Source organism: Tamandua tetradactyla, chromosome 20 (genome assembly GCF_023851605.1).
Source record: "Tamandua tetradactyla isolate mTamTet1 chromosome 20, mTamTet1.pri, whole genome shotgun sequence".
In the NCBI taxonomy this organism is placed as follows: domain Eukaryota; kingdom Metazoa; phylum Chordata; class Mammalia; order Pilosa; family Myrmecophagidae; genus Tamandua; species Tamandua tetradactyla.
In genome coordinates, this window is record NC_135346.1 from 35,893,039 (window position 1) to 35,907,012 (window position 13,974).

General features: G+C 37.8%; 2 protein-coding genes across 7 annotated transcripts in view; one reads left to right on the forward strand and one right to left on the reverse strand.

Annotated features, from left to right (window-relative positions):
- CNOT8 (CCR4-NOT transcription complex subunit 8) overlaps positions 1–13,974 on the forward strand; it is a 102,984-nt gene that overhangs the window by 57,641 nt on the left and 31,369 nt on the right. For 4 of the 5 annotated variants that reach the window (XM_077137495.1, XM_077137494.1, XM_077137496.1 and 1 more), the window contains 2 exons: positions 248–358; positions 2,638–3,132. In XM_077137495.1, the coding sequence (XP_076993610.1) occupies positions 248–358; positions 2,638–2,787 (261 nt within the window). In that variant the 3' untranslated portion in view covers positions 2,788–3,132. Of the gene's footprint in view, positions 1–247; positions 359–2,637; positions 3,133–13,974 lie in introns of those variants that run through there. The other variant, XM_077137497.1, reaches the window with a different exon arrangement.
- Positions 6,131–13,974, reverse strand: part of GEMIN5 (gem nuclear organelle associated protein 5) — a 44,721-nt gene continuing 36,877 nt past the window's right edge. For both annotated transcript variants that reach the window (XM_077137486.1, XM_077137485.1), the window contains exons 24-28: positions 12,793–13,047; positions 11,125–11,287; positions 9,946–10,444; positions 8,277–8,373; positions 6,131–7,728 (exon numbers count right to left, since the gene is read on the reverse strand). In XM_077137486.1, coding sequence (XP_076993601.1) covers positions 7,561–7,728; positions 8,277–8,373; positions 9,946–10,444; positions 11,125–11,287; positions 12,793–13,047 — 1,182 coding nt within the window. In that variant the 3' untranslated portion in view covers positions 6,131–7,560. The remainder of the gene's footprint in view (positions 7,729–8,276; positions 8,374–9,945; positions 10,445–11,124; positions 11,288–12,792; positions 13,048–13,974) is intronic.

The window sequence follows — 13,974 nt, forward strand, 5'->3', positions numbered from 1 at the left end:
TTTGTATTTCAGAGGACAGAGGTCTGGCAAAACGAATGGTTTAGAAAAGAAAGGAGCAAAATGTGGAATGTAACACAGGTTATCATTTGGAAGGAAGAATAATAATTAAGGACTAGTAAAAGAGGATATTGCTGGAGCTCTTCCCACTTCCTGCCTCTAAAAGAAGTAAATTCAAGAAAGGAGTTGGTTGACTCCAGTAGAGGACTGTATGTCTGTAATATTTTGTTTGTTTCCCCTTCTCCTCCAGGGAGGTCTTCAGGAAGTTGCTGATCAGTTGGATTTGCAAAGAATTGGAAGACAGCACCAGGCAGGCTCAGACTCACTGTTGACGGGAATGGCATTCTTTAGGATGAAGGAGGTAAGCTCTGTTGAATCTGAGGCCCCATCTGCAGTAACTTGAAGGCTAGGGAGGTGCTATTTATTGACTGAAGTTTGTTGAAAATACATAGTTTCTGTTGGAAGTTAATGGGCACTTTCAAAGCTGTTTTTTGTTGTTGGTATTATGATGTTCATATCACATGTTTGAGAGGCAGAAGCAGGATTCTGAAGTTGAGGCCAATCAGTATACCTAAGTCCAGAAATATTACAGGCATACCTCGTTTTATTGCACTTCATGTTAATGTGCTTTGCAGTTATTGCATTTTTTACAAATTGAAGGTTTGTGGCAATCCTGCCTTGAGCAAGTCCATTGGTGCCATTTTCCCAACAGCATGTGCTCACTTAGTGTCTCTGTGTCACATTTTGGTAATTCTCACAAACTTTTCATTATTATTATTTCTGTTATGTTGATCTATGATCAGTGATCTTTGATGTTACTATTGTAATTGTTTTGGAGTGCCATGAACCATGTCCATATAAGATAGCAAACTTAATCAATAAATATTGTGTTCTGACTTTTCCACCATCCAACCTTTCCCCGTATCTCTTCCTCTCCTCGGGCCTCCCTATTACCTGAGACAACAGTAAGTGTTCAAGTGAAAGGTGTCTTTGTAAGGGTATAGCTACCATAGGTATAGTGATTCCTCTGATGAATCTGGGCACAGTTAATTGAAAACTTTTTGGAAAGGATTCACCATTCTGGATGCCACTCATTCATGAGAGGAGGTTAAAATACCACATTAACAGGAGTTTGGAAGAAGGTGATTCTGTAACCTTCATGGATGACTGAGGGATTCAAGAGTTCAGTGGAGGAAGTAACTGCAGATGTGGTAGAAATAGTGAGAACAAGAATTAGAAGTGGACACTGAAGATATAACTGAATTGCTGCAATCTCATGATAAAACTTGAATGAATGAGGAATTGCTTCTTATGGATGACAATGAAAGTGGTTTCCTGAGATGGAATCTATTCCTGGTGAAGATGCTGTGAATATCGTTTAAATAACAAAGGATTTAGAGTATTACATAAACTTGGTTGAGAAAGCAGTGATGGGCTTGAGAGGTGTCACTCCATTTTTGAAAGAAGTTCTACAGTGGGTAAAATGCTATCCAGCATCACATCCAAGAGATATCTTTTGTGAAAGAGACATTCAATGTGGCAAACTTCATTGTTGTCGTTTTAAGAAATTGCCACAGCCACCCCAACTATCCTTCAGCAATCATCACCCTATTCAGTCAGGGAGCCATCTACATGGAGACAAGAGCCTCCATGAACAAAAGGATGATGACTCACTGAAGGCTTAGATGGTTAGCATTTTATAGCAATAAAGTATTTTTAAATTTATGTACATTGTTTTTTTAGACATAATGCTACTGCACACTTAATAGACTACAGTATAGTTAAACATAACCTTTATATGCACTGGGAAACCAAAAAATTCTTATGACTCTTCATTGTGAGATTTGCTTCATTGTGTTGGCTGGAATAGAACCCATAATATCTCTGAGGTATGCCTGTATTTGGGGTTCAGAGGAGCTCCTATCCTTTCAGTCACTTGCTTTCTTCTGATTTCTAGAATATGAACATGTTAGATCACTCATCTATTTTATGTTAAATTGTTAATTATCAAATATATTGAGTTTACTGCAAAATTTCCCTTATAGTTTCTTTACTTCCCCATTCAATGTTTTAAGATGTCTTAAATTCAACAGTGGAGATGTTTATGGTTGTCATACCTGGGGAGGTACGCATCATGCTACAATATAGCTTCCTACAATAAGAACTACCTGACCTAATAGTTGCTGAGATTGATACACTCTGCTCTAAGTGCTTACTGTCCATTATCTCACTCCTCATAAAACCCTATTATAATATTACTCCATTTTATAAATAGGGAACCATGGCATAAAGGAGTTGAAGTGACTTTTCCAAGGTCACACATTGAGTCAGAGTGAGTTTAAGCATTGCACTCCTGTTAAAGGAGAAGGGGGGAGCGGTGGTATTAAACAGCAGCACAGGGATCCTGCAGTAAAAGAACTTGTGAGATCAAGTCATTTCAAAAAGAGAGCCTATATTTAGAGAAAAAAAGACTATACTATGTATAGGATAGGAAAGGCATGTAACCTTTCTTTACTTGCTTTCTTTCTAGTTTGCTAGGTTTTCAGTGCTTTAGTAGAGCTGGGAGGTGCTCACGTGGTAGTGTTGAGACTTTGAATCTTGGTATGATTCTGACCACAGGTTCTCTGTCCCATTCTGCAGTTGTTTTTTGAGGACAGTATTGATGATGCCAAGTACTGTGGGCGGCTCTATGGCCTAGGTACAGGAGTGGCCCAGAAGCAGAATGAGGATGTGGACTCTGCCCAGGAGAAGATGAGCATCTTGGCGATCATCAACAACATGCAGCAGTGATGGCGGCAAGGCCCTGCGGCGTGGGCCCGGGCCCAGAGTGGTGCTTACTGTGCTGACTATGTAGACTTTTCTTCCCTGAGAGAAAACGCTTCTTTTGAGCAAACTGTACCTACCATCTGCATTGAGCAGAAAGACTTTTGTTTTACTGAAGACAAAAGATGTCTTTATTTTAGATCCAGAAGAGGGGAGTTTGCTCTGAATTTGTACACAAGTCTTCCCTATTCCTCGTCCCCAAGCCTCTCCTTTCCAGTTGCCTCCTGCCACCAGCATCTGTGACTCATTTGACACCTTTTTAAATATCCAGGACCAGTCAGAAACAAACTAGTAAAATGTATATAACTCTTACCTGTTGTCATTTTTTTTCTTTTAAATTTGTTGCTAATCTCTGAGAATGAAGACTTGCTATGATTTTCTGAGTTGAGGGCGTCCAGGGAAAATTGGAACAAAATGGTGTTCTTTGAAGTGGGTTGTAGATGTTGAGTCTTCCTTACCTTCCCTCCTCCCCACCTCCCCCCCCCCCCCCCCACTTTTTTAAACTTTTCTCAAGGATATTTGCTTTCCTCATACTTTGGTAGTCTTTATGTATTATTATATGGAAATGAATTACTCAGTGCTGAAATTTGAAGACCAGATAATGGAAACTTTTCTTAAAATCAAAGAATTCTACTGAATCTGTCTGCTCCTTTACAAAAAATTCCAGAATGCGTATTAAGTTGGCCACTTAAGTGTCTTTAAGTCTATGTTCCATTGTACCATGAGATCTGCTGTCACATGTGCATTATCTGAAATAATTTTAAGTTTTCATATAATAAAGTATCCTGGCTTTGAGCCTGATGGAAATTAGTAAGATCAGATTTTTGGATCATAAGTCTTATATTTTCAGTAATGTGATTTCAGATGGTCATCTGTATTCTCTCACCTGTTTGTTTTCCCTGCTTTTCCTTTCAGCAGACCTCAGGAGAAGTTGGGGAGGTGGTTTAATGTGAGTACCAGAAATGTATGTCTTTAAAAAAATTATAGTGATTACATGTAAACAGGGCAGTATAGGAGTTTGATTTTTGTTTATAGTGTTCTTTTGGAGTAATATCCCACAACAGGGGTAGGAAGCTCAGGACTTTTTTTTAATTTAGTCATTTAAAAAGTACATTGTATATTTTTTGAATGACTACAGTATGGACAATTTCTAAAAACCAAAATCCCTTTGGAATGGTGGAGACTAAAAACTGGTAACTCACTGAAGTGGGTGAATAGATTTGCATTTTAAAAGCTTAGGGAAAATTCAATTTGAAATGATTCAAAAATGTCGAATATTATAAGCTGATATTTAAGATCCTTGTAAATATTATTTATGTTTTTAATTTTGTAAAATAAAGATTTTTTTTAACCACTGGCATGGACGTTTGGTCTTTCATAGTTATGAACTGTTGGCTCTGGAACATATTGTTTGACTTCAGTAACATGGATATATCTTTTCTATCTTCAAACGCTTGCCTCAATTTTTCTCAAGTTTGCATATATACACAATATCTCACTTTGCAGGAAGTTTTTAATGGGCAGCTGTGTAGATGAATTGCCTCCTCATTTCATACCCCTACTGATTGTTAGGCCTTCCTTACTAGGAATCCAGTTTAATTTTATTTCCTGTGGCCACTCCATTTTACATGATGGATTAGCTTGTTAATTTGTGGAATTGTTTTAGAGAAATTGAACTTCTGATATCCTAGATTTGGTTCCGGACTGTTTCCAGTCCTTTCTATCAGTACCAAAAATTTGGGGTTATAAGAAGTCAGGTCAGGAGTGAACTAGGGATTTTGACTGGGATGCTCACATATAGAAAGAGATAGAGCTATTTTATCATACAGTTTGTGGTAAAAGCAGCAGGCAGCATGCATTAGTGGTTCTCAATGAAGTGTTTGGTATGCTGGTAACTACAGGCCTTATACAGAAGTCCTTCCAAATTTGGATCAGACTAGGGAATTTTCTTTGCTACTGTCGAGGTGAGACAGTTACTGACCTCTACAGTGTCAGGAGAAATGTTGATATGAAAAGTCTATTAGAATTGGCAAGAGCTTTACCTGCCATATATATGAGTGCAAGCAGGGCTGTGCGAGTATTTGTTATATTCAGGAAGTGATGATGCTGAAAGGTAACTAAAAGATGAGAACACTAGCTAAGTGTATAACTGAATCCTCCCACATACACTGCCAAGTATTCTGAAGTTCTAGTGCTCTATCTCAATAATGGTGAGTGCCAATCACAAACCTAGTTTTTAGCCAGTGCTGGTATGAATGAGTTCAGTTTAGAGCCCTTTAATTCCAAGCTGTTAATGAAGAATATTATTTCCTTCAGTTTCCTAGTTTATTGGTCAATAAATTTTCATTGAGTACCTACTAGATACTGTGAATAGATGCTAGGAACAGAATAGTACGTCTTAGGCATAATTTCTGCCCCCTTAGGGGCTTAGTTTCCGTGTTGCCAGATAGCAAATAATTCACACAAATATGATTTGTGAAATCTTAGTAAAGAACAATACAAGATAATGATGTTACTGAGACTGATTATCATTTTTAGAGAAAGGACATTTAAGCTGAGCTCTGAAAGAAATTAAAAGACAGAGCCAGGCAAGGGAACAGCATGAATAAAGACCCTGAGGTGACAAAATAACTTTGGTTCCAGCAGCTGATTTTAGTTGGAATCTAGAAGCAACGATGAGTATCCTGAGAGGAAGCCAAGAGGTAAAAGGCCAGGATCAGGCAGTGTCTTATAAATCACATTCAAGAGTTTTGTCTTTTCCCTAAGAGCAGTGGGAAACTATGGAAAGTTTTCAGCAGAGAACTTAAAAGATCTTTTCACTACTATGTGGATAATTAGCGATAGACAAGATAGCATATTCACTTCCACTAGAAAGTGATTGCTGTCATCTGGCTAACAGGGTGGTGAATGGTAGTTTGAACTACTGTTGAAGGTAGGCAGTTGAGAGACAGATGTAAAATTATACTTTGGATGGAGGTAAAAGGGCCAAAAATGATTCCTGAATTGCTTGAGGATATATCCCATCCATTTGGAAGCTTAATTCCATCTCTCAGTACTTTGGGCTCTTTGTAGTTCTTATAGTCAGGGAGAAATAAATGGGAATAATTCATTCAAATTAGAATAGCTTGAACATATTTGGTTTTGGAAAGAAGAGTTTAAGAGGAAATTGAGTTTTGTCAATTTCTGTTATGTTACTGGATAGTTTTACCACTTAGTTGTCAAGTAATAATTCTTGTTCTTACCAAGTAAGTGTATATAGTATTCTATCCACAAGTAATGGGTTTGGTAGATTACAAAGGAGCTAATTGCATTTAGAGTTTCTAGTTTAATAATACTGTTCTGCTCAAGTGAAAGGAAATAAATTGTTTTTCTATCTTTGTAGGTTACATTGTTCACATTAGCAAAGATTGTAGAACTGGTATCCAGTTCTCCACCAGGCCATGCTTACTTCTATCTTTGCAACAAGAAGATTCTCCAACCCCCTATTATAAATGCATCCTCTTTCTATATATAGTTCACTCAAGTAGTAAAGAATTCTACAGTATTTCCATTTTAGAATACAGAATTTAAAAAATTCTAAAGCTAGCTTGAATAAAAAATCAGAAATCTCTGAAATTTTCCTAGAGAGTTCCTATTAATGAATTTCATTCTTGTTGTCTACAACAACCCCAACTCTAGTAATTAAATGAAAAATAAACTGGACACTCAAGCAGAAAAACCCTTGCAATGAATCCCAAAAGAAAATACTTCAATTATTGGGAAAGTGTTCCTGGTAAGTTTTAGCAATTGGGACAGTATAGAAACATCTGTTCTTGATATTGCTCAAGTATTTACATAACCAAAGAGGAGAACAGACCTCAAGAGAATGCTTATTAGCTGAGAAAAATAACAAAGATTTATAAAATAGTATGTAGGGTTCCATTATGCTAAAGCTGGAATCCAGTCATCGAAGTTATATATACAAAATAAGGAATGTGTATCTTTCTTCAGAGTATCTGTGGCTTAAATCTAATTCTCCAAGAATTCTGTTGTGATCAGAAAAGATTACTTACCATTCATATAGCAACTTCTTCCTGAGCTATTTGATTATAAAAAATTGAAGGGAAAAGACACATTTGAGAGTTAGTTATCTGTTCTTCTAAGTCTTCAGTGATTTGTCCAAATAAGTAATTACGTTAATAACAAAAAAAAATTTTTAACCTAAAGTTCAGATAGAGGGTAAAGAGTTCACATGATATGTACAGCCTATTTCATATTCAAACCTCAATCTTTGAAAGGGGGAGAGCCTGGCTTAAAACAATTTAAAAAACTATACCAACAGTCATAAAATCAATAATTCTATCTCTAACAAGAATGACATGTATATGATCAGGTGAAGTTTTTATAAAGGTAGCTTGTGTTTAGGTGATTAAAAAATGTTTCTCCTCTTTGGGTCAAACCTGCATAAAGCTTTAGAGATGACCACAATCACTCTGCAGGTGTTTTCTGAGTACTGCTGGCCTTTCATTATCTGTTCTCCAGTAGGAAGCCATAATTAAATCCAAGGTTGTAACTCTATAACCAGTTACATTCCACTGTGTCTAAGGGTAGGATTGATTCAAACTTGAACTCCATTTGTATTGTTTTGGATCTCTGCAAAAGCATCTCAGGATCAGCGTGAATGTCTGATGAAGTATAACTGCTGAGGTGAAAGGTGTCGAATGGTTTGAATTTGGCAGTTGTTGAGAGGTCCTTTAAAGTTCATGTGGAGAAAGTCTGGCAGTGTCTTTTGTAAACTTTAGTGCTGCCATATTTCTGAAGGAGTTCTTGGGCCTTTTGCCGCATTTCCTGGGTCACACAGCCAGGACACTGGGACCCGATGTGAAGCAGGACGAGGCAGCACTCCAGTACATCTGGAAAGGGCCAGGACTGAAAGATAGTATGCAAATGAATCAACAAAGCATTTTCACAAGAGCCACAAATGCATAGAAGGCAGCAGTAACACAGACTCCATTGACCCTCACTTCTTAGGAACAGCTGAGACATTTCTCTCATAAAGCTCTAAGGATAGATAATAGTCAAAATTGGAATGACACAGAGATATCCTTCTCAGATGATACAATCCTTTCAAGAGCTTATTTAAATATACTAAAAAAATGATGCTTCTATTACTATTAGTACTAAATCCAATATAACTACCCATCTGTAAGCTACCAAATAGATGCTTCCAATTTTAATTTTTCTTCTTACCTCCTACCTGCAAAATTTGTTTGGTTTTTCTGAAGACTGAGGTGTGTGGTCAATAATTCTCTCACAAAACACTTTTAATAAAGGGAACTAGATCTTAAGTTTTTAAGCATATACATGTATAGAGATTTTGGAAACTGAACACAAGTGGATAACCTCTAGGAATTTGGTATACTTGACTGATAATACAAAAAGTAACATTTTACCAAATGAACTGTGCTAAATCTTACCTTAATACTCTCAGGAAACTTAGCCATTCTCTCATTTGCCTCTGTAAGTCTTTTGGTTAATTCAGGCAGAGAAACTGGTTCATTTTCTTCTTCTTTACTAGAAATAAAATGACAGTGCAAGTCATGCCTTGCCTGGGTAACTTTCTGGTCTATTCGCCTATAAATAGGAGAATACTTTTAGGTCCGTTCTCCTATAATTCCTTTATTACCTGGCTATTTGTCTCCCATCTTTTTTTTTTTTTTTAATTAATTAAAAAAAGAATTAACAAAACAATTAGAAATCATTCCAATCTACATGTACAATCAGTAATTCTTAATAACATCACATAGTTGCATATTCATCATTTCTTAGTACATTTGCATCGATTTAGAAAAAGAAATAAAAAGACAACAGAATAAGAATTAAAACAATAATAGAAAGAACAAAAAAACAAAAAAAACAAAAACAAAAAACCTATACCTCACATGCAGCTTCATTCAGTGTTTTAACATAATTGCATTACAATTGGGTAGTATTGTGCTGTCCATTTTGTCTCCCATCTTTAAATGGAAAAGTCAAGAAGGCAATTTATTGTGATGTGATATAAAGCAAAAGTTGTAAAAAGCACTAATTCTCAGTTCTCAGACACACAGCCCCAGTGACAATTTAGGATATGCAGGGGATTAGAGCTGGATTTCTCTGGGGGAATGGTTAGACAGAGCTAGAGTTCCTAATCTGGGGTCCATGTGGATGTATTGATGAACATTTTTCTGGGCAGACTGTCTTATGCTTCTGAAAGAGGTTCTTTACTTCACAAGGTAAAAGCCACTTTTTGGGTGTTTTCTTTATTATAAAAACCAAACCTGAAGCTGCCTAGAGTGTGGCAGCTTATTAGGGAAATGACTCATTCTGACTCATGATTCAATGAAATGTTTTTAGAGGACTAAAAACAGAGACTTCAAAAGCTTTTTAGTTTTAATTTTTAAAAGTTAATAATAATAAAAGTTTATTGAATGCATTATTTACAATGTTCTAGGGCCTGTACAGAGGGACATATTCAAGGTAAAAGGCACACAGCATAGTGACCAATCAATAATTAAACACTGCAAAACCCCGCAGCAGAGCATGCTGTGATAATGCAAATTCAACTTTACAAGGATTGGTAATCAGCTGCTATCCTCCATGTGGCCCCTATTTTCAAATGGGTGTGATTAGGAAGTGGCAGCATACTGATCATCAGGGATTTTCTTAGGTCCATAGGTGGTTCTGTACACTATGTTTCTTGTGTGTTTTTTTATGATAGTTTAGAACTGAGAAACAAGTGTTCTTGATGTATGCTGCATTAGTGTAACCCCACTTTTTACCTGAGTGATTTTTTCGGAATCCACTTACTGCACAATAGCAGGATTTTACTGTACTCTGGCATGGGAGGTGAAAACTCTGCCTGCTGAGCCACCATGGTCTGCCCTCATTTACTTTTATAAATAACCAAGGTAGGAAGAAACTTTCCGCCTTAGGCTACCCAGCCAAGCCAGGATTAGAATCCACATCTGACTCCAAAGCATGTGTCTTACTTAGTTATGCTGCTGCCAAATGACCTGATATATACCATGTGTTTATTTTTATCTAATTAAATGAAAATCTAGGACCATATTTTTAATTCCATATTGTCCTTGACTCAATACTTACCACTGGCTCTGAAGACTAGAGAGAGATCTTTCTGCTTCCTGCTCAGGTTTATTCCTTTCAGGATCATTCGCTGAAGATTTACAGAATTGACTCTTTTGGTGCTGGCGAATCATTTCTGCCAAGATGTCTTGGATTTCAGCAATGGTTCTCTGTGAGTTCTGGAGACTGGCATGCTTTTCTGAAAAGAGCTCATTACAAGCATTTAGCATTTGTTCACTTTCTTCTGTGAATCTCAAGTCTGGAGGCTCACTTGGATCTGGCTGAGGAGCAGCTTCGGGGTCAGATTCTTCAGGGCTGGCATTGTCCAAATGCTGTCTTTCCTCAACAGAGGTCTTCCTTCTATGACCAACCCTTACCCAGACACTGGATTCGGGGTACGGTCTGGAGAGAGACCACCAAAATTCATACAGACGTCCATAAATAAAAAAGGCCTCCAAACTTTTGAAAGCTGGTGTGCTGGGGGACTGGTCACCCAGTTTGGCTCTTAGGTGGTCACAACCTAGAGAAAGAAAAAAAAAATGACTTTGGTTTTTATATTCATCTGCTGGAAAACTGGCTTCCAGCTCTTCTGTTCTGCTTTCTACCATTCATGAGGCAGATTCCAAGAAAAAGGACAGCAGGATGATCCATGGGATCAAGTGCCTTCTGCCAAAAGCTAACTGGAGCTAAACATCTCCTGGCCTGAGATAATATTCTCGTTGCTACAGGCCAGGAGTCATTGAAAGTAGGAAAGATAAAGTACTCCAACTGTCCCACTGGACCGAAGGCTCTAGGGTCACAATGACTAAGGTAAGATCCCACTATGACTCTGAAAAATCATAATACTCTAGTTAAGTGGCTAATTATGCAGCCCAAGGAATGCCTATCTTTTTGGTATACTTCTCTATTCTTACTAATTTGCGACCACATTACAGTCTTTCTCCTTCTTTCTTAAAGTGACTGTGGAAAGTGTGAGGAGACAGTACAGTGGGTAGGGCCATGAAAGGAAAATGGCACGGTTGTTCTAGCCACCTCTGGGAGCTCAAATAAGAGCATTCAACCTGTTCACTAAACGACATTAACTGGCCAATCTCTTCCTTCTAATAAACGATGTACTCCCTGTGCCACCCACTAGGTGGTGGCTATAGGATATAGTATTTGCCAGTGGGTGGGCCCCAGGCAGAGGCAGTGGTCTGTTACCCTCAGGAAGAAAGGCTGAGCAGACTTCCTGCATGATGGTGAAGTTGCCGGCGTCATAACTCCGGACCACAGCCCGAAGCAGTGCTTTCACAGTTTCATCCCAGGTAGCTACCTCTTGGCTCAGTACTGCCAAGGTCAAGTCATGGCAGATGTGAAGCAGGAGCTGAAGGGAGAAGCCAGAATCTCAGTTAAACACCTCACCTCCCGCAGCAGTAATGGAAGATGACACCAGAAATAATTCCTTTTAACTGCTCTTGGAAACAAGCACATACAGTAAGTCACATTTAAGAAAGATCCTCCTATCTCTACTACCTATTTATACTCCCCCCTTCAAAAACCTCCATATCTAGTTGCACAGCAACATATACAGTTTGATATTAAAGTCTATTCATTCTAAGAAAATGCCTTGACATTTGCTTTTTTTTTTGCATGGGCAGGCTCCAGGAAAACATTTGCATTTAATTAAATCAAAAAGTTAGTTCTGGAACTAAAAGCAGTAAATTTTTAAAAAGTTAAGGTGTAATTAACATAAGATAAGACTTAAGTGTGCAGCTGATGGGTTTTGACAAAACATAGTTTTGTAACTCCCACCATAATCAAGACATAAAACATTTTCATCAACTCAAAATATTCCATGGGTCCTAACAATCAATCCCCTCTCCTTGCCCTCAGGCACCCACTTATCTGCTTTTTGCTACTATAATTTTGCCTGTTTTAGAAAACATTTAAATAGAATCATAGTTATGTAGTCTTTTGGGTCTTGACTCTTTCATTAAGCATACTACTTCTGAGATTTACTGATCTTATTTGTGCACCAGCAGTTTGTTCCTTTTTATTGCTGACTAGTATAATATTCTACTATAGGGATATGCCATGATTTACATATTCATCAGTTGATGAACATCTGAGTTTTTTCCAGTTTTTGGCTAATGTAAATAAAGCTGCTGTGAATATCTGTGTACAAGTCTTTATGTGGACATATGATTTCATTTCCCTTAGTGAACATCTAGAGATGATATGCCAGGTTCACATGGCATGCACATATTTAACTTTATAAGAAAATGCCAAACAAATTCCAAAGTGTTGTATCATTTGAGGAAGTCCCTTTTAAAAAAGAGAAAACAGAAAATTGAAGTGTGTTCATAGGATGGATATAGCAGTAAGAATTAATTAACTTGGTCTCTTTGTATTGACACGGACAGATTTTACAACGGTCAGTGAAACAGGCAAGTCGCAAAATACTGCATATGGTATGATGTACAAATTGCCTTTGGTGAGCTAGGAAGAGGCAAGAAGACTGAGGAAGGGAACAAGAGGGACTTCAACTTTATCTCTTGAGTTGTTATTTCATTTATGAAAAAACAAACCAAAGCAAAAAATTCTGTGGAGCAAAATGACAATGTGAACATTTGCTCAACCTGGGTATTGGGTATTTTAGTATTCTCTGTGCTTTTCTCTTTTTTAAACTTAAAAAAAAAAAGTGAATACTGAGCTAACTTCAATGCTAAAGGGCTTTAATTAGTCTGGAGGGCTCCTTCCAGGAGGCTTGGACCCGCCTTAGACCTTCAGAAATGTAAACTGCTATCTACTTGTGTCCCTATTATATTAGTCATGGAAGGAAGTCTCATTACTGAGTGCTTAATATTAATGCTGGTGCAGTTGGAGTACCTGTTTGGAGGGAGTGTTATTTGTAGCAGAAGGGTATTCGATGCTTTGTAGCTTCTGAAATGCTGCTTGAAACTGGAGTGGGGTTTCGAGGCCAAAGATGCTCTTCCATACTGCAGTCACCCTCTCCACAAAGGGCCTTTCAGTGCCTGTGGGCCAAGCATTGTAAGACGGGGAAGAGCTTTTGCAATCTGAAAGCTGTCTGTCCTCCAGATGCTTGGACAGAAACTCAAGGAGGCAAAACACCAGTCTCTGACTCTGGAACCCAACAAAAGAGAGGATGTGTTACAAACAAGGGAAAGTATTTTCATTTTGTAGAAAGCTTATTCCACTTTCTCAAAGTATCCCCCTTTAGCAACCAAACTCCCTTGAAGGGCTGCCCAATATGTGTGTGAGGGCAGAAAAGAGGTGATTTAACACACATTTTCAGATGCTTTATGGGATAATTCCAGCCATAGTCCTTGGAGTCCAACCATTTTTATAACATGGAACCCCAACCACAGCCCTACCCCACTACAATTTAAGCCACATATAGGCCAGTTGTCTAAGACTCATGGCCCAGTTTGAGAAAAGATGGGTTGGGTCCATCAGATTCTTTCACCATGCCCAACTTCAGACCAAGGAAAACAGAAGTGAAGTCTAATAGCAGAGAGCGGTGAAGCAGACAAGCTATAGATCTGAGAGCTGGGACAGACATTATGAGTCAGGCCCAAGTAGACTGAACACAAGGAATCAGCTGGAAGAGAAGAGAGTAGAAAGCATAGAGAAAAGGTCTGGAAAGTTTCAATTTTTGTTTGATTTTCAGTTGCCATGAAATTCCTGTGTATACCTATAATAATCTATTCTCCAGTAAGCTTGAGATGGTCTCTGTACAATGTAGTCAAAATAGCTCTGTATTTAGCAATAGCTTACAGTTTTTCTTGCTTTTTTTCCCCTAAGGATGCCATTTAAGAGAAAGAATGAAGTGCTAATAATTATTCTGGGAATTTTTTTGACTATGGGTAAATTAAAATCTCTTTAGCTCTGTCTTTTTAAAAATAATACTCCAAGCAGTTCTATCTTTGAGAGTTCTACAGTTTTTGCCTCCATTTTTTATTTTGCAGTTCCCAAAAAGCTACTGCCCAAGCTACTGCTCTAACTAGCATTTTCCCTAGGTTTCAGCTAGGAACTGTTTTTAGGCCCAGT